Below are 21,130 nucleotides of genomic sequence, written 5' to 3'. Positions count from 1 at the left end.
TCCAATTGTTTAGTAGCTACTATCTTGTCACATCGCTACCACTCCCGTACGGGCTCGGTAGAGACCAAGGTTGAAAGTCGTGCGTCCTCCGATACACAACCCAACCAAGCCGCACTGCTTCTTAACACAGCGCGCATCCAACCCGGAAGCCAGCCGCACCTGGCAACCTTGGTTAGCGCGCACTGCGCCCGGCCCACCACAGGAGTCGCTGGTGCGCGATGAGATAAGGATATCCCTACTGGCCAACCCCTCCCTAACTCAGATGACGCTAGGCCAATTGTGCGTCGCCCCACAGACCTCCCGGTCGCGGCCGGTTACGACAGAGCCTTGGCGCAAACCCAGAGTCTCTGGTGGTACAGCTTGCACTGCAGTACAGTGCCCTTAACCACTGCGCCACCCGGGAGGCTCACAGACAGATTATTTAACTCATAATTCACAGTATCACAATTCCAGTGGGTCAGAAGTTTACACACACTAAGTTGACTGTGCCTTTAAACAGCTTGGAAATGATGTCATGGCTTTAGAAGCTTCTGATAGGCTAATTGACATAATTTGAGTCAATTGGAAGTGTACCTGTGGATGTATTTCAAGGCCTACCTTCAAACTCAGTGCCTCTTTGCTTGACATCATGGGAAAGTCTAAAGAAATCAGCCAATCAGCCAAAATTGTAGACCTCCACAAGTCTGGTTCATCCTTGGGAGCAATTTCCAAATGCCTGAAGATACCACGTTCATCTGTACAAACAATAGTACGCAAGTATAAACACCATGGGACCACGTAAGCGTCATACCGCCCAGGAAGGAGATTTGTTCTGTCTCCTAGAGATGAATGTACCTTGGTGTGAAAAGTGCAAATCAATCCCAGAACAACTGCAAAGGACCTTGTGAAGATGCTGGAGGAAACATGTACAAAAGTATCTATATCCACAGTCTAACGAGTTCTATATCGACATAACCTGACAGGCCGCTCAGCAAGGAAGAAGCCACTGCTCCAAAATCGGCATAAATAAGCCAGACTACGGTTTGCAACTACACATGGGGACAAAGATCGTACTTTTTGGAGAAATGTCCTCTGGTCTGATGAAACAAAAATAGAACTGTTTGGCCATAACGACCATCTTTATGTTTGGAGGAAAAAGTGGGAGGCTTGCAAGCCATAGAACACCATCCCAACCATGAAGCACGGGAGTGGCAGCATCATCCTGCAGGAGGCAGCAAAGCACCCCAAAAGTTAAAGCTTGGTCGCAAATGGGTCTTCCAAATGGACAATGACCCCAAGCATACTTCCAAAGTTGTGGCAAAATGGCTTAAAGACAACATAGTCAAGGTATTGGAGTGGCCATCACAAAGCACTGACCTCAATCCTATAGACACTTTTTGGGCAGAACTGAAAAAGCGTGTTCGAGCAAAGAGGCCAACAAACCTGACTCAGTTACACCAGCTCTGACAGCTTGAATGGGCCAAAATTCACCCAACTTATTGTGGGATGCTTGTGGAAGACTACCCAAAACGTTTGACCCAAGTTAAACAATTTAAAAGCAATGCTACCAAATACTAATTGAGTGTATGTAAACTTCTGACCCACTGGGAATGTGATGAAATAAATAAAAGCTGAAATAAATCATTCTCTCTACTATTATTCTGACATTTCACATTCTTAAAAGAAAGTGGTGATCCTAACTGACCTAAAACAGGGATTTTTTACTAGGATTAAATGTCAGGAATTGTGAAAATCTGAGTTTAAATGTATGTGGCTAAGGTGTATGTAAACTTCTGACTTCAACTGTATGTACTCTATTTTACACCATCTATTGCACCTTGCCAATGCCGCTCAGCCATCGCTCATCCATATGTAGATATTCTCATTCACCCCTTTAGATTTGTGTGTATTAGGTAGTTGTTGGGGAATTGTTGGATTACTTGTTAGATATTACTCCACTGTCGGAATTAGAAGCACAAGCATTTCACTACACTCTCATTAACATCTGCTAACCTTGTGTATGTGACCAATACAATTTGATTTGAGCTTTGAAGGCACTATGGTGTTGAACGCTGAGCTGTAGTTAATTAATAGCATTCTCCTTTTGTCCAGGTGTGAAAGGGCAGTGTAGAGTGCAATAGAGATTGAATCATCTATGGATCTGCCGGTGTGGTATGTAAATTGGAGTGGGTCTAGGGTTTCTGGGACAATGGTGTTGATGTGAGCCATGACCAGCCTTTCAAAGCATTTCATGGCTACAGACGTGAGTGCTACGGGTCGGGTAGTCATTTCGGCAGGCTACCTTAGTGTTCTTGGGTACATGGACTATGGTGGTCTGCTTGAAACATGTTGGTATTACACACTCAGACAGGGAGAGGTTGAAAATGTCAGTGAAGACACTTGCCAGTTGGTCAGCGTATGCTGACCTGGTTATCCGTCTTGCTCTGCCGCCTTGTGAATGTTGACCTGTTTGAAGGTCTTACTCACATCGGCTGTGGAGAGCGTTATCACACAGTCATCCGGAACAGCTGATACTCTCATGCATGTTTAAGTGTTACTTGCTTCGAAGAGAGCATAGAAGTTATTTAGCTCGTTTGGTAGGCTCGTTTCACTGGGCAGCTCTTGGCTGTGCTTCCCTTTGTAGTCTGTAGTAGTTTGCAAGCCCTGCCACATCCTGCGAGTGTCAGAGCCGGTGGGGATGGGAGAGCATCTATTAGAAGTTAATAGGGCTCTTTTTTATTTTCTCAGAAGTATTGAGTTAGGTAGGAGGATTTAGAAATGTTTTAAACTGTGATTGACCCCACACCCCAGTACAGTAGGTGGCGGCATGCACTTTTAAAGTTGGTTTGCGGACCGCCATATGTCATGATATAGGATAGAAGTAGAAGAAGAAAACCTCACATAATTTCACGACGCAGCCATTTGAAACAACGCCAGTTTCGTGAGGAGGAGCTAGCTAACGTTAGTTATTAGCCAGCCTTTCGTTAACGAAGCTACCTAACTTACATATTCGCATTTATTAGAGACCCTCCGACAATAAACCACCAAGATGTTCAACAGAATGACAAGCCTTTGGATGGGTGATGTATGCTCGCTCTGTTTGAATAATTTTGCAGTAACGTTACTGGTAACAAACGTTTTAGCACAGACAATTGTTTTAGCTAGCTAACTTAGCTATTTTAGCAACGTAATTTACTAACGTTAGATACCGCACAACAACTTTTTGGGAGACATAATGATAATGTGTATGGTGTTATTTTAAAAACAGGATAAGAAATACAGTCAATGGTGTATTCGCAGTGTTTACTTCTCTAAAGTAACGTTAACGTTCCCGACAGTTTGGTTAACGTTTGCTTGTTAACGTTATGTTGATGCTGCCCTGGCTGGGCCTGACGTTACTATGGCAGCGCCTTGTAATAATCTATTAGTAGTTAGTTACTACCAGCACCTAATAACTGCTACTTCTGGGTGGCTGAAATGTGGGTTAACATTTGTTGTATGTAATTCTTTGGCCACATTAGCACTTTGGCTAGCTAGGTAGGTCTATCACTTATCTATCAGTATTCTCTCTACATTAATCTCAATTTCCTGGCTTGAGTTTGTACATTTCATGGATATGAATGGGATATTTTAAGCAATTAGACCTGAGGTGTGGTATTTGGCCAATATAACATTACCACGGCTAAGGGCTGTTCTTAGTCACAACGCAGCTCTGGAGTGCCTGGGCATAGCCCTTAGCCGTGATATATTGGCCATCTATCACAAACCCATGAGGTGCCTGTGGCATATTGGCCATATACCACTCCTCCTCAGGCCTTATTGCTTAAATATACCATGGCTTTCAGCCAATCAGCATTCAGGGCTTGAACCACCTGATTTATAATTGCAATGGGTATGACAAAACATTTCATTTTACATCTCTAATTATGTTGCTAACCAGTTTTATAAGAGCAATAAGTGACCTCAGAGGTTTGTGCTATATAGCTAATATACCACTGCTAAGCACTGTGTCCATGCATTCTGCTTTGCGCATGAGAACAGCCCTTAGCTGTGGTATATTGGCCAAATGCTACACCCCCCTCTGGCCTTATTGCTTAAGTGTATATCTTACAGACAACTACTCAATAATATTTTTTATTTTCTTTATAGCTGGACCCATACATGGATGAGAATTTCATCAAACAGGCCTTCAGCACTATGGGCGAGACGGCGTATGGTGTTAAGATCATTACCCACAGAGTAACGGGGTAGGTTAATCACAGACGTGTTTAATGTAGTGAGTGATATCATGTTTAGCTAGCTCTCAAACCCTTCTCTCCATGGGGTTTTCAGCCTAAAAGTTGACAAAACAAAAACGAGAATAGACGAGGTACCACTGTTACGCAGTTAGAGCAAGCAGGCATGATTTTCACAACAAGAAGGCACCAGAGCCTGCAATGCTATCAGGTTCCCACTAGATAACAAGCCTGTGAAGAGCATGAGTTGTGAGTAACATTTGCCAGCTTGAGCTAGCTAGCATACAAACTCAGTAGCACATCTACTAGCACAGAGTAGATCCTCCATATGATGTTGAAAAAAAGTTTGATGTGGGTAGTTCCGAAGATATCCTCAAATAGGTTAATGAATATAACCAGATTGTGACAACTACTAAGTCTTTGACCACACTGTTACTTTAGTGATTAAAAACTCATGTTTCCTACTCTTTAACATTTAGAGCAAGTGTAATGAAAGTCCCCCGGGAAGATGCCTTAATCAGTAGGCGCTAATGGTAGTTAGCATATATGAATGGGCTAGTGTGTAGCATTTGTTTCCTTCTTTGAAAGTAGGCCACTGACCAGTTTGTAATACACACTGTGGCATTGTGCATAGATCAAGCCAATACATGCCCAAATGATCAGTGACAGATGCACAAAATACAATCTAATTGGACCCCATCAGCTACAAAGTCAAACCTAAAACATTACTTGTTCTAGAACCACCTGGTGTGATTCCAGTGAAGTACTTAGTTTACTTACCACAGCGCTGTGAATTGATACTGAAATTCCAAAATACAGTATTTGTGGGATATTATTACCCTACATTGGGTTTTTTCTGTCCTGTTTCTAAAATGTGGGTGTGTCATATTGTCACTAATACAATCTCTTGTGCTACAGAGGATCGGCAGGCTATTGCTTTGTGGAAATGGCAGACGAAGCTAGCGTTGACCGATGCGTTCACAGACTGAATGGGAAGCTTGTTCCTGGATCAAACCCGGTGAGCACTCATTATATGCTTGACATTTCTAATATTCGTTGTTCATTTAAACAACTTACTGATGATGTATTAGTGGACAACCACCCTCTCGTTTTAGTTTGATGCTTTTTGCAAAATGTGTTGTGGATAGCGGAGCTTCACTATCATTGGCCCCCACCTTAATTTGAGGTTGATGGAACATAATATCTCAAATTTACATGACAGCCAAGTTACTGAGCTCCGTTTTCTTCCTGATGGTGGTGGTTGAGGCTGTTTGTAAATTTACTTTGTTTGAAGCTGGTGAATAAACTCTGTTAGGAACTAACTGACGAATGGGATAAAGCCTGTACTGGGTGGTGGAGGTATGTAAACCAAATAAAATGTCCCTTTCTAATATACTCTTTATTTTCTAGCAATATGTCCTTACTACACGCATTTGTCTTTGAAGGTTCTTGATTGCGTGTTCTTTCTTCCTGTATAGCCCAGAAAGTTTAAGTTAAACTATGCAACTTATGGGAAACGGCCAGAAGCTGGGTAAGCCTGTTGAACTTTCTTCCTCATTTTGAGGCATTCTTCTGTTGTTGGAACCTGCAGTAGTGTGTTTATTATGTGATATCCACCTACAGAAAAAAGAAACCACTAGATGCATTGATGTTGGTAACTTAGTACACCTTGGTTATCTCTCTTGCTCTCTGTCCCTCTCATGGCTCTGCTCAGCCTGGAATTTTCAGTCTTTGTCGGAGATCTGTCTTCAGAGGTGGATGACTACCAGCTCCATCAGTTCTTCCTGAAGAAGTACCCTTCCTGCAAAGGAGGGAAAGTGGTCTCTGATCAGTATGGTAATTCCAGGTATGAGCGCTGAACAGACATAGTCATGTTATTTGGTGATGCTGGTAATGCACCACCTGATTTGAACACAATTTGAATGTAATTTCTGCTTCAGATGGATTAATCTGACATTTCATTACATTTAAATTCATTGTAAAATCGCATGACATTTTTAACAATATATTTGTTTAATTGGATTGTGTGGAGACGACATATCTGTGTCTTGCGTATCTTCACCGCTGGTATATTTTCCCCCAAATACTGGAAAAGGTTTGTTTCTGACATTTATGCTAAAACCATTGTTTTCCCCATATAGGGTAAGCAAGAGCAACTCACAATTGAAGTGATGCTACTTCATATTAAAAGTAAAACAACAAGTTTCAGTTCTACCATACCATTTTTGTTTTCTAATTAATTACGTGTTTGATAAGCATGATAAGGTGAGCCCGGAGAGAATGTGTGCTCAGGGTTTTAGTGTTGTGCTTTGTCTCGCAGAGGTTATGGTTTCATCAAGTTTGGGGACGAGAACGAACAGAAGAAAGCCATCGATGAGTGTCAGAACGCCACAGGCCTGGGGACGAAACCAATCAGGATCAGCATAGCTGTGAACAAGAGGTATGGTTCTATTACTGTAGAAATTATTTGATTAGTTTGATTAGTGTTATGCCGGTCACTCCTTGTTGAAAGTTGATCTCATATGCATGATTGTCCTCCTAACTTTTACATAATTTCCCCCCCATGTTTCCTTGCTTTTTAGCCATAAAATGAACAGCTATAACAACCAGAACCACAACTCCTACCACAACAATTACCAACAGCCGTACTATCAACAACCCAACCAGAACTATTACCCTCATTGGGGCTATGACCAGTACAACAGCTATAACTATGGTGGCTATGGTCCCTATGGAGGGTACCCTGCTCCAGGCCCCCATGGGATGATGGGACCCCCACCTCCCATTGGCATGCCCCCCATGCCCACAGACATGCAGACTTCCTCCGAGGTAACAAGCTCCTGGGATCTTCCCCTCATAATTCCCTATCCCTTAATGTCAAAAATATGTCAAAAAATGATTGCTGACAGTCATCTTCAACGGTTCACAATGATTAATTTCAGTTGTCTTGTTCTTCCCATTAGCAAACACAGGAGTCCACAAATGAGCCTGAAGAAGAGGCAGCAGAAGGTAAGTCCTCACTATCCTATTATATGTACTAAAGGAAAATGCGATGTGCTGCAGATAAGTTATTAGTTTCTTTTAACCTTTCACACGTTCCAACACACAGGTGTGATCGCTCTACAGTGGTCCCTGTAGCGTATGATCAGACTGTGATTAGAACGCTTATTTAGAACGTCCAGTTTCGAATGACGCAACAATCAGCGTTTGAGCTGGCCACTGTTTTTTCAGAAACATTTTGCACAAACACAGTCCTTACAAAGTTATCTTCAGAATGTGAGCAGTTTATTTTTGGATACAATGTTCAGACATTCACAGAAGTAGCTACAGCATAATGCAAACATCCAAACCGGAAAAATGTGGGCTACATTTGTCCTAGCGCTTTCTGAGGAAAGATTTAAATATTTTTATAACTCTCGGCTGACAAACTACAAAATGAATTAGTTAATAGCAATTACTATTTATAATTAATCACATCACTGGTGAGCTCACCATTGATCAAAATAATTGAGTAAAACACTTTCTAGAAATCGAAAGTAATCCGACGATGGCTAGTTTGTGCGCGCCACCATGCTTGTTTTTTTCCCGCATCAGCCAAAGATGAGGAGTTTAGTCTATTTATAGTATGCATGTTGAAGGGGGTGTGTCGTCTACGATCATCCACTTCCCTTCATTCACTAACGTAAGTTTACCTGAAAGATGAGTGAACCATTCCTTCAAGTCATTATAACATCTTTGGTCTGACCAATTACGTGACTCCCAGAATGCAGCTTAGCTCATTATAATCAGTACAACCTTCAAAAAGTATTTTACACACATCATAGTTGTCCATTACAATATATGCAATAATCGGAATACATTGTCACCAGTAATTGAAAACGTGAATAAAACTGTAAATACATTATGCTCCATACATAGAGAGACAGTAGAAACGACAACACGATATACAGAAAATAAGGAACTTACTTTGATAGGAATGCACACATGTCCAAGGTTATTATGTATAAGGAAAACAACAAGGAAGGCAAAGCGAGCGCGAGCAAGAAAGTGTTCGATTCTTGCAGGACTGCACAAATGTATGCATACTTTATCTGCGCTAACATGAGTGAAGTACGGTGGGCTCTCCTCGAAGAGAGAATTTTATCTGGCTCAGTAAAGCCTCAAACCTAAATTGTCCACATCGCTAAAATGGACTACTTCTATGTCAATTAATGAGGCAGAACACACCAATTCAAACCGTTAGAAAATAATTTGAAATTGACAAGTTGAAACTAATTAGCAGGCAACCCTGTAAAACATTGGTCACCAACCTTTTCTGAGTCAAAATGCAAGCCGAGATCCACCGCTCAGATGTTTTATTTATTTATTTTTAAAAGACTTACACTTTTTTTTTAACAGTTCTGTAACAATACATTATCACTCCATATTGGCTATGCTTGAATTGCCCTGCCAATGTTCTTCTCAGACCATTTTGAAATTGTAAAACAAATGTTAGGTATATCAACACACTGGTAATGGTAATTGGTTGGGGAGGGACGGAGCAGCGGTGAGGCTGTTACCTGACTCACTGGCTCTTATCCGCTGAGAAAAGGGGGCACAGTCTTCCAGCTAAATGCTATTCAAGTCACACTGCATTATTTCTGCCTTATGCACCAATTCATGTTACTGGAGAAAGTGAAATATTCCTCGACATTGAAAAGTACAAGGCACTAATAATAATAATACAAGCTTATCGGAGCACTTTGCTTTACTTATTCATTGTGGCTGCAGTGCTAGTTGTAGCGCGAGAGGAAGTTGGGAGAATGTGCATTTTATGGCTTATAACAGTGTTCACTTTGCTGAGTAACTTAACCATAACCATCCATAAAAACAGCAGCTCTTTGCTAATTTTATTGAGTCTCTCGCTAGTCATGGTTTTAAGTTTTATCTCACGGTATCAACTTTTCTGTGGGTTCAAGGTTTATTTTTAGTCTATGGCTCGTGGAAACTGCAGACACTGTGATCTCATTGGCCTGCGGTAGGCCTATAGGTGTACTTGATTTGTCCTCCGGGCCTGCCGGATAGGCGGCGTTCTACTTTCAGTCACATGAAATGGTTAAAAATGGGATCACTTTGCCTTCCCGGCGCTAGGGCTGATGAAAAAAGTGCACTTACAACCATATCTCACACACTACCGTTTGAAAGTTTGGGGTCACTTAGAAATGTCCTTGTTTTTTTTTTTAAAGAAAAGCACTTTGTCTTATGACCTAACATAATCGTTTGTAGTGCTTTCGCTGAAAAGCCTATTTGAAATCGGACACTTTGGTGGGATTAACAACGAGAATAGTTTTAAAATGATATAAGACACATGTATGTTTTAGGAATTGTAATTATGAGATTTCTGTGGTTTGAATTTGGCGCCCTCTATTTTCACTGGTAGTTGTCATATCGATCCTGATATCAGGATTGCAGCCATAACAGGTTAACCTGTCCCGGAGTCGCCTCTTCCTTGACGTTGAGACTGGTGTTTTGCGGGTACTATTTAATGAAGCTGCCAGTTGAGGACTTGTGAGGTGTCTTTCAAAAACTAGACACTCTAATGTACTTGTCCTCTTGCTCAGTTGTGCACCGGGGCCTCCCACTCTTTCTGTTCTTGTTAGAGCCAGTTTGCGCTGTTCTGTGAAGGGAGTACACAGCGTTGTACGAGATCTTCAGTTTCTTGGCAATTTCTCTCATGGAATAGCTTTCATTTCTCAGAACAAGAATGGACTGGCGAGTTTCAGAAGGAAGTTCTTTGTTTCTGCCCATTTTGAGCCTGTTATCGAACCCACAAATGCTGATGCTCCAGATACTCAAGTAGTCTAAAGATGGCCAGTTTTATTGCTTCTTTAATCAGAACAATAGTTTTCAGCTGTGCTAACATAATGGCAAAAGGGCTGTCTAATGATCAATTAGCCTTTTTAAAATGATAAACTAGGATTAGCTAACACAATGTGCCTTTGGACATAGGAGTGATGGTTGCTGATAATGGGCCTTTATGGAATATAGATATTCCATAAAACAATTGCCGTTTCCAGCTACAATAGTCACTTACAACCATTAACAAGGTCTACACTATTTCTCATCAATTTGATGTTATTTTAATGGACTAAAAATCTGCTTTTCTTTCAAAACAAGGACATTTCTAAATGACCCCAAACTTTTGAACAGTAGTGTATAGATGTTCTTTCTTAACAGTAATGTATGGAGATTGACAAGGAATGCCTTGAAGATCACTGCTGTGACCAATGCCTTGGCTTGTTGGCTTACTTTTTTTTTTTTTTTTTTTTTCTTCCTGCCAGACCCCAACCCTCAGCTGGATGTGGATGCACTGAACACAGAATACATGGAGAGGAGCGAGGAGCTCTACGATTCACTCATGAACTGTCACTGGCAGCCACTGGATACCATCACGTCAGAAATCCCGCCTTTTTCCAGTTCCTGATCTGTTTCAACTTTCCAGTTTAGTATGAAATTAATTTTCTATAAAAGGGTAAAGTTGTGCAGAAAATGTATTTTTCTTTATCACCAGTAGACACAGCATGTTTCTTCACTACTGCCTTTGCCATTTGTATATATTGTTCACATCCTTCCCCTTTTGTATTTTTATTTAATGGAAGTAATGTTATTTTTCGGTCTGCACTAAACTTTCCTTCTAAATTAAAGTCTAAGTCTAAAAAATCTAAATCTAAGTCTTTCTGGCAGTGCGTTTGTTTGATTCAGAAACTGCATTTTTTTTTTTTTTTGATTAAATGAAGTAATCAATGGTCGTCATCTCCCAGACATGAATTTGTATTTATTTTCAGGAAGAAAGAACATTTGTTTTATTTTTCGCAGATTAAAAACTTCAATTTAAGGTTATATTTCAACAGTTTGTATCACACCTTTTACTTGTGCTTTAATCTTCTTTTTTAAAATTTAAAGTTGCATTATACAGCAATTGGTCTGCCATTTCCTGGTTGCTAAAATTCTAATTGCTTGTTTTGTCAAACTGAAATTAAGCGAACTATGTATAGTGTAGAGAATCATTGTACCCTCTAAACCGCTGTGAAATATATTTTCAATAACCAAAAATATTGTGTTTGCAGATTATGTACCTGAAGTAAAAGTTGTAAAAACTAAACTTAAATGTGAAGCATCTACACATTAGGTTTGCTTTAAATGAGTGACGGCTCTAACTCATATTTCTATGTGAATTTGGTCGTGACACGCAAGAAATGTAACTCAATTGCTATTGGTCATGCACATATTTAGCAGATGGTATTGTGGGTATAGCGAAATGCTTGTGTTCCTAGCTCCAACAGTGCAGTAGATACCTTTTCATTCATTCTCATGATATACATTTTGTTTTAGACTTGTAATTCATTTTAGCTTTTTTTGTGCCTGGAGCTTTTGGAATAATTCTATTAAAGCTGACTTGGGGGGGTGGGACAGGACGTTGAAGTTGTCTGGTATGTATTATCCAATTATGTGACACCGAACATTTGTGCTTATGCAAAGTTCAGCGCTCGTTCATTTAGTCTGGTTTTCAGAACCACAATTGAACTTCTTACATTACTTGCACTGTCAGATGCATATGTTCAAAAATAAACAGCCTTATGTAATCAGTGCTCTATGTTCAGGTCTGAAAGACAGCCAACCAATTTTATGAAGTCGTTCCTTTATAAAACTGCTTGTAGACAAGTTCATAAATGTCTTCTCGAGTACAATAAGTGGATAACTGACAGTTTAAAAAGGTCTTGAAATTCTGTTAATATGGTTTAGTTAGCTCTACTATTTCATGAAAAGGAAAAATTATTATGCCTACACTTATGTTTTATGAGATGTGTGTATGGCTCCAACCATTTCTCCCCCTCTTTCACTCAGGTCTAACCCTCTTTCTTGGTTAAGAGTCCAGGGCAATACCACCTGGGTCTACGGTGGTACCAGTCCTGATATAGGGCCCTCTAGCTGAGACACCCCAGGGCCCCTCCTCGGTTCTGTGTGTGGAACGCAGAGAAGCAAGAACGCCCAGCAGGGTGACAAAGAACAAGAGCAACTGCAGTGGGGTACCCGAAGGCCCACCCAGAATCGGGTAGTGCCTGAAAACGGCCTCCTTGGCCAACAGTAGGCAGCAGAGACACCGCAAGAAGATGTCATCGGAGACCTCATAGTCATTTCCCACACACAACTGCTTGCTGTCTCTTGTAGTAGGACACCTACAGAACTGAAGGACTCGTAGCAGCTCCCTGTAGAGTTCTCAAGGATCTTCCGGAACCCCACCCACAGCCGATCTCCCACCATCAGCCAATAGAGGTGTCGCAGAAAGAGGGATCTGTGCACTGAGGAGAGGAGGCCAACAAAGATGCAGGTCCATCCCCAGCCTGAGCGCAAGAACGCTCTGAATTATGAACAAATAACAAGATGATATGAACGTGGTTTTAATTCAGGTCTAGATGCTGATTGGCATAGAATATGTGGATGCAAACAGACCTGAGGACAAGGCCTTGAAACCAATAAGGCAATTATGTATTATTGTTTGAGCCCATCTTAATTCTCACCTGTGAAGAAAATTATTCCCTTTGGCGAAGATGCTGTCTTTGGAAACCCAAATGCTCAGGGCGGGTCCAAACATGGTCAGACATGACAAAAGGTGAAATTGGAACTTCCCATGAGTCCGACGGCCACCAGGAAGTTATTGAGAAACATCTCAACTTACAATCTGGCCTCAACTGAGACAGGAAATAAGCCTCTATTCCACTGGGTACAAAATAACCCCCTATAGTTTATTTGTGTATCCAATGATCCTGTAGGTTATTTTGGTATTGTTTACTATGCTAGTGGGAGTGACCATTCCTGCATGTTATAAACCAAGACCTGCAGTTGATGTAAATCAATTTCCATAGAATCAGTCTAAAAGCTTGGTAATTCAGTTAAGATGCTATCCTCTGCAGGTTTGTGACATTCACCTCTTCTTGTGTAGATGTCTTGAATATAGTGAAATCCAGTTGTTAACCTCCTTTAGCCAATACCGTTTCAATATCCATAAATATTGCTCTTTTCTGCTTAAAAATCTTTTAATCCTGACTTTGACTAAGTTACCACTCTGTATTTACTTCCTTAATTTTGCCATGGTTCGTTCTGTTATTGTTGAGGTCACCTCTTACTCATGCAGCATTAAAACACTTGCTCATCCACAATACAGTAGACCGTGAAGTCAAACTGTTAGAGCTGAAGTTAGTTCCCCTGTCCCCCATGCCTTCAGCTCCCATCTCACCACCCTTTCATCAACACCAACAGAGTAGGACATATGTTCACACCTTTGGTCTGTTCCCCCCACGTTGCAGGTGTCACATTACCTTTACAAAGTTCAGGGGTTACAGAATGCTTTGAGTGAGTCAGCAAGAAGTTGTGCAACAATATTTGATTCATGTAAGCGCAAGAGCTGCTCAAGATTGTCCTAGTTGAAATGGTTGGCCCACTGTTCTGTGACAGTGCATTTTGTTTTCTTTAACCCTCTACTGTAAATGTCAGTGGAATTCTAAATAATTAGGTCTCCATTTGTCTTCTTATATATATATATATATATATATATATATAAAATCTGTACTGTATCCATCCCATCCACGGATGTTCTCTCCATTCTTAGACTCAGCTGTTGGTGTAGGCCTAGAAGCCTGTCTCTGTCAATCAGTGAGCTGGATCTCTCTCAATCATTCACTCACCAACTCTGAAATTTCTAGCTCAAGTATTCCTGACTGACTTCCCTCACTGTATATTTTCTCTTTATGCCTATATACAGAGAGTCTAAATCTAACATCTAACTTGTGGGGAAAAATTCCCCCTGGCTCATGATTTATTTTATTTATGCCAATGAATGTAGTCGACTTGTCTTGCCCATTATATCATTGCACATCCTTCTCTCAGCATCAATGATTTGCCATAGAACTTCATCTATTGGTAACAAGACACTCATCTCTCTGCATGTTTTTGCACTTTGAAATCTAGAGGTGTAGGCATATGTGATGAGAGGATGTATTTTCATGATATGCCTTTCAGTATAGACATTACATTGAGAGAACCAAGCCTATGGGTACGTAGCTTCAACCACCCATCTTATGTCAAGTGTTACTGAAGTGTTGTGGTTGCGGGTTCACCTGGCACATATAAAGCCTTTTCTTTTGGGGTGTTGCTCTAGGCCACCAAGTGCTAACAGTCAGTATCTAAATAAATGCTTGATAGTGTACCTGAATCTTGACTGGTTTTCATCAAGCTGTCCGCTCAAGAGGACGCTTCTCAATGTAACCAGTGCCTGTAATCTGGTTCAGGTTATTAATCAACCTAGCAGGGTGTTTACAAACACTACATGAAGAAGATCATCCACATGTATTGATCACATTTTTACGAATACTGTAGAACTTTGTTCTAAAACTGTATCCATAACCACTGAATGCAGGGATCACAATTTTAAATATTTTTTAAATTTAACAATATAGTGGCTATATCCAGGAAAGCCAAAGTTCCAAAAGCTGGGCCTTAATAGTGTATACAGTGTAAGAGATTATACAAAAGATTTTGCTATGACTCTTATGTGGATGATGTTAAAAATATTTGTTGGTCTGATGTGATTAATGAGGAGCATCCAGGCGCTGCACTTGATGAATTTATGAAATTGCTTCTTCCAATTATTGAGAAACATGCACCTGTTAAGAAACTGACTGTTAAGGCTCCATGGATTGATGAGGAATTGAAAAACTCTATGGTTGAAAGAGATGGGACAAAAGGAGTGGCTAATAATCTGACAGGCTGATTTACTGCAAATTGAGACATTATGTGACTGAACTCAACAAAAAGAAGAAACTGAAGCCAAGATCAATGATATAAATAATTATGGAAAAAAACTTGAGTACATTAAATGAAATTATGGACAGAAAGACAAATTCAACTTCATCTTTCATCGAATCAGATGGCTTATTCATCATTAAACCATTTGATGTTGGCAATTATTTTAATGATGACTTCATTGGCAAAGTGGGCAGACTTAGGCAGGAAATTCCAACAAAGAACAGTGAGCCATCGTACTCATGCATAAAAAACTAACAATGAAAGAAAAGCATTGCGAGTTTGAATTTTGTAAAGTTAGTGTGGGAGAGGTGGAAAAATTCTTGTTAGTTAGTAAATAAATAATTAAGCCAATTTGTATATCGCTGATTCATGATTTAAACTATGGTTTGTGCAGTTAACCAAGAATTGTACAATGTTTGGAATGAGACAGGTAACAATTAATTATCATTAATGGAAGACTAATTATAGAGTTATAGAGTTATATTCGGGAAATTATAACTCTAACTCTAAACATTTTCCTGTGGTGCCCCGACTTCCTAGTTAATTCATGTTTACATGATCAGTTTAATCACGTAATAATGAAACCTAGAGAATTGATTTAATAATATACAGTCTTCACATTTAATGATAGTCCAGACACTACCACTCTTATTGTCAATTTATTTCAACCAATCATCAGTAATTTGTGTCAGTGCAGTACATGTTGAGTGTCCTTCTCTATAAGCATGCTGAAAGTCAGTTGTTAATTTGTTTACAGATAAATAGCATTGTATTTGGTCAAACACAATTTTTTCCAACAATTTGCTAAGAGCTGGCAGCAAGCTGACAGATCTGCTGTTAGAACCAGTAAAGGCCGGAATAACTTTGGCTTCCCTCCAGGTCTGAGGACAAAGACGTTCCTCTAGGCTCAGAATAAATATATGACAGATAGGAGTGGCTATAGAGTCAGCTACCATCCTCAGTAGCTTTCCATCTAAGTTGTCATTATTTATCGATAACTAAATAATCACACAGAATTACATAACAGATATTTGGGTTACTACATGATACAAATAAAAAGTTGTTACTGGATATTGCCAATATGATGGCTTGATAGACAAAGGAAAGTGGTGGGAACTGAGAAAGAGCGGGAAAGACAAAATGGATTCACTACACACAGTGGATAATTGTACTCATGGACATGCTAATACTTTGCACATGAACAGTCTCTCATTCTGAAAGAAATTGCAATTTACATATCTGTATGTCTTTGTTGTCTTTCCGTTGAAAGCACTCGATCATCCTGTAGAGTTCATCAGAGTCTCTGGTTAACTTTCCCAGAAGTCACAATGTCTTTTGTGGTTGTAGTTGGTTGGAATGGATACTTCAGAGTACCATTCGGCGGTTGTCGGTATTCTCGTTCTAGATTTACGTCATTTCTAGCTGCAGATGAGTAAATATACGTCTAAGATTTGCTCTTATTCTGTAGTGGTCGATAGTCTCAGAGTTTAACCATTTCCAGCAGTGTAGCCAAAACTACAGCTGTATGTTCATTCCAACGTGGGGGCTCTGTCCCGGCATTCTCTGACTTAATGTATATTTTGTAGGAAGTGAGTTTTATACTCTGTGGAAAAAGGGGCGGTTCTATGATGCCCAATGTGATGTCTGGGCTCACGGGGGTGTGGCCACTGACTAATCTATACTCTCATTTAGAAGGTTAACATCACATTGCATCTTTTCACAAATAGTTTCTTGTTTAATCACATAGGTTTCACAATATTTAGATGTAAACCTGACAGCTGGGAAATGTACACTAAGAGATACAGTTATGTGTGTTTCCTGTCCTTCATGAGATCACCAAATTAAACACACTCGTCATGACTGTCCCTTAAGTGTCCATTGACCATTCTTACATTCTCAAAACTAGAAATATTGTTTAATTCTCACATTTTCGGGATTAGGAGTTTGGCCAAGTCTCTCTCTGTGTCCCACAATCACACATTCCAATCTCAATACTACAGACCCAGAAGCAGAGTATTTACGATTGTGGGAACTATGCTGTTAGATTTCAGTGAAACCTTTGATATTATTGACCATAACCTACCTGTTGTTGAGAAAACATATGTGTTATGGCTTTTGAACCTCTGAGATATCATGGATTCAGAGCTATCTATCTAACACAAGTCAGAACATCTCTAAAACTAAGAGCATTGTATTTGGTTCAAACCATTCCCTAAATTCTAGACCTCAGCTGAATGTGGTAGTGAATGGTGTGGCTGTTGAACAAGTTGAGGAGACTAAATTACTTGGTGTGTTAACTTAGATTATACACTGTCATGGTCAAAACTTATGAAGTACCAGTCAAAAGTTTGGACACCTACTCATTCAAGGGTATATTTATTTGTACTATTTTCTACATTGTATAATAATAGTGAATACATCAAAATTATGAATTAACACATATGGAATCATGTGGTAACCAAAAAAGTGTTAAACAAATCTAAATATATTTTAGATTCTTCAAAGTAGCCACCCTTTGCCTTGATGATAGCTTTGCACACTCTTGGCATTCTCTCAACCAGCTTCACCTGGAATGCTTGTCCAACAATCTTGAAGGAGTTCCCACATATGCTGAGCACTTGCTGGCTGCTTTTCTCTTTTTCTCAAACGGGTTGAGGATGGATGATTGTGGCTAGCTCATCTGATGCGGCACCATCACTCTGCTTCTGCTTCTTGGTCAATTAGCCCTAACACAACCTGGAGGTGTGTTGGGTCATTGTCCTGTTGAAAAATGAATGATAATTCTACTATGCACAAACCAGATGGGATGGCATATCACTGCAGAATGCTGTGGTAGCCATGCTGGTTAAGTGTGCCTTGAATTAATACTTTTTTGGTACTACATGATTCCATATGTGTTACTTCATAGTTTTGATGTCTTCACTATTATTCTACAATGTAGAAAATAGTACAAAATAAAGAAAAACCCTTGAATGAGTACGTGTCCAAACTTTTGACTGGTACTGTAGATTTAATGGTTGTAAAGATGGGGAAAGGTCTGTTCCTAATAAAGAGATCCTCTGCTTTTTTGACACCACACTCCACAAAGCAAGTCCTGCAGGCTCTAGTTTATTCTTATCTTGATCTTATATAGTACAAGTGAACAGCAAACTTTGTTTCAAAAAACAAATAAAGCAATACCCCTTCATGTGACGTACTTGTTGTGTGTGTGTACTGACATGTATGTGTAACTGATAGATGCACACTGCACACTACATGTTCATGTTTTTAAATGTATGTACTGTAAAGTCTTTTGTCTGTAATCTCTTTTTCATTATGTGTCAGATCCCAGGAAGACTGTCTGTTGCCATTAGCATTGGCTAATTGGGATCCTAATAAATCAACCAGCCTTCAGGCACCATGCCCGCCAAAAGGAGAGCGCAATGAGCCAAGTAAAGTTAATTGTCAGATCAATAAGCAGATATCTTTGTTTCTTGGGACCTAGAACTAGCATCTCTGATTTATCTGAGTTTGAAAGTAAAAATAAATGCCGCCATCTACTTCCTTATGTCTGAAACTCAGGCTTCCAGGGTAGGTAATTCTGGGGTTTCAACGTGTTTCATCGAAATGTACAGCTGTGTGTTGTCATTATAGCAGTGAAAGTTGACATTGTGTTTCTGAATGACATCACCAAGAGGTAGAATATATAGTGGTCCTAAAACAGAACCTTGAGGAACACCGAAACATACAATTGATTTGTCAGAGGACAAACCATCCACTGAGATGAACTGATATCTTTATGACAGATCAGATCTAAACCAGGCAAGAACTTGTCCATAGACCAATTAGGGTTTCCAATCTCTCCAATAGAATGTGGTAATCGATGGTGTCAAAAGCTCCACTAAGGTCTAGGAGTACGAGGACAGATGGAGAGCCTTGGTCTGACGCCATTAAAAGGCAATTTACCACCTTCACGAGTGCAGTCCCAGCACTATGATGGGGTAAAAAACCAGACTGGAGCGTTTTGTATACATTATACTCAGGAAGGCAGTAAGTTAATGCGCAACAGCTTTTTCCAAAATGTTTGAGAGGGGAAGGGGGATTCCATATAAGCCTATAGTTTTTTAATTTTCAGGGTCAAGGTTTGGCTTTTTCAGGGGAGGCTTTATTACTTCCACTTTTAGTGAGTTTGATACACATCCAGAAGATAGGGAGCCGTTTATTGTGTTCAACATAGGAGGGCCAAGCAAGCTCTTCCAGTAGTTTAGTTGGAATAGGGTCCAGTAGGTAGCTGGAAGGCCATGACTATTTTCGTGAATGTGTCGAGAGGTACAGGATTAAAAAACTTGAGTGTCTCCCTTGATCCTAGGTCCTGGCAGTTCTGTATTGACTCAGGACAACTGAGTTTTGGTGAAATGCTCAGATTCAAAGAGGAGTTCGTAATTTGCTTTCTAATGATAATGAATTATTTTGTCTCAGAAGTTCATGAATTGATCAGAGCTGATGAGAAGTTAATCCTCTCCTGGGGAATGCTGCTTTTTTAGTTAGCTTTGAGACAGTATCAAAAAGAAATGTTAAACTTAAAGGGAACTATCATAAACAAACTAACACTTGCCAATATTGATACAAAACCTGACATTTAACCTGCATCGAAATAACAGAGTATATAGTTATAGTGAAGAATCATTAGTATCACTAGCATGACCCTAATCATGGTAAATGGCCAATGAAAATATATGGTAGAAACAATTTTTTAGTCCACTGGCTATTCAAATTAAATCAACATCAACACCAGTGAAGTTTTCTTCCACCCACAGGCAAAAGAGCAGTCTCTTCAAAGGTTGGCTATGGTAACAGAGAAGGCTGGTGGGAGGAGCTATTGAAGGATGGGCTCATTGTAAAGGCTGGAATGGTATCAATGGAATGTACTGTATCAAGCACATCAAACATATATAAACCACACATTTTACTCCGTTCCATTTATTCCATTTCAGCCATTACAATGAGCCAATCCTCCTGTAGCCCTTCTCACCAGCCTCCACTGGGTGGTAACATTACCCTTAACCCACCATGTAGGCCTACAGCAAAATACCCATTTTACCAGGGGACTATTCCCCACATAGTCTTATTGGCAACTCCTGTAATATTCTATGAATGAGTGTACCTGCTGGTAGTTTCCCAACAAGTAAAGAACATGTTTTATGTACACGTACTGAAGATAACATGTAGCTGAAAGGTTTGTTCTAACTTGCTCCATTGCATTTTGGGCGCTATGCACCTTGGAACTGTCTCACTTTTGGAAAAATAAATATACTATTTTGATGAAGTTTTGAGTCTGAAGATCAATTTTTGCAGTGTGCAGACAGCAAGCCCTCTTTTGAAACCCACTTTGCTGATATTAATATTTGACGACTAAATAGTTTATTCAAGAAACAACAATATACATGCCATTTAAAATGTTTAGCTGGAGGAGTGAAGAATGGTAGTAGCAGATGATACCCTCTGGGCTGAACTGTATTGTAGTCAGTCCATTGCTCTAGTTCTATCTCACTCCACATGTATGCATCCTATCTCCTTCCAATCCCCAATCCTAGAATAACTGGGTCAGTTGATGGGCCTATATTAATGTGGTGTTACTGCCACTATGTGGCTAAAAGCTGCACTACACATGAACGTTGTACAGAAATTGAGAATCCCCAACAACATAGTGTGTACGTACTGTATGTATGTTTTGAAAGCAGAGCTAGAGAGGTGCTGGATGTAGCCTAGTATATTTGTCATTGTGTCAGCAATCTAGAATGTGTGGAATGTTGCTTGTTTCATAACGGCTCCTGCATCCCTAAATATTACCCTTATGGCTCCCTTATATTACCCTTATGGCTCCCATTACTGAATGTCTTGCACCGTTCATCTCAAGCTATTGTTTCTGGATGATGCCTATGATTATTCCTGTCTCTTTGTCTTCATCTGAAATTCACTTGATTGTTCTATTTATGTTCACAGGAAGAATGGATGCCTAAAAGGTCTTTAAGGAAATTGAGACAACACAGATACACAAACATCTCATCAAAGGTATGGTGTATTTGTGATGTTTA

At 39.9% G+C, this 21,130-nt stretch overlaps 1 protein-coding gene and 1 pseudogene across 1 annotated transcript; one reads left to right on the top strand and one right to left on the bottom strand.

The window, feature by feature from the left end:
* The first annotated feature begins 2,882 nt into the window (after positions 1 to 2,882).
* On the top strand, positions 2,883 to 11,836 carry LOC110530394 (tRNA selenocysteine 1-associated protein 1-like). The gene is made up of 9 exons (XM_021613409.2): positions 2,883 to 3,064; positions 4,129 to 4,226; positions 5,133 to 5,232; positions 5,693 to 5,745; positions 5,929 to 6,060; positions 6,535 to 6,654; positions 6,797 to 7,043; positions 7,178 to 7,223; positions 10,535 to 11,836. Exons 1-9 carry the CDS (start codon positions 3,029 to 3,031, stop codon positions 10,675 to 10,677), a joined length of 975 nt encoding a protein of 324 aa, XP_021469084.1. The 5' UTR covers positions 2,883 to 3,028; the 3' UTR covers positions 10,678 to 11,836.
* A 310-nt stretch (positions 11,837 to 12,146) lies between these two features.
* On the bottom strand, positions 12,147 to 13,065 carry LOC118965632 (annotated as a pseudogene).
* Positions 13,066 to 21,130: the final 8,065 nt, after the last annotated feature.

The sequence above is a fragment of the Oncorhynchus mykiss genome, chromosome 8 (genome assembly GCF_013265735.2).
Source record: "Oncorhynchus mykiss isolate Arlee chromosome 8, USDA_OmykA_1.1, whole genome shotgun sequence".
Classification (NCBI taxonomy): domain Eukaryota; kingdom Metazoa; phylum Chordata; class Actinopteri; order Salmoniformes; family Salmonidae; genus Oncorhynchus; species Oncorhynchus mykiss.
The sequence above is the reverse complement of the archived record's forward strand: the minus strand, read 5'-3'. Positions and strand labels throughout refer to the sequence as shown.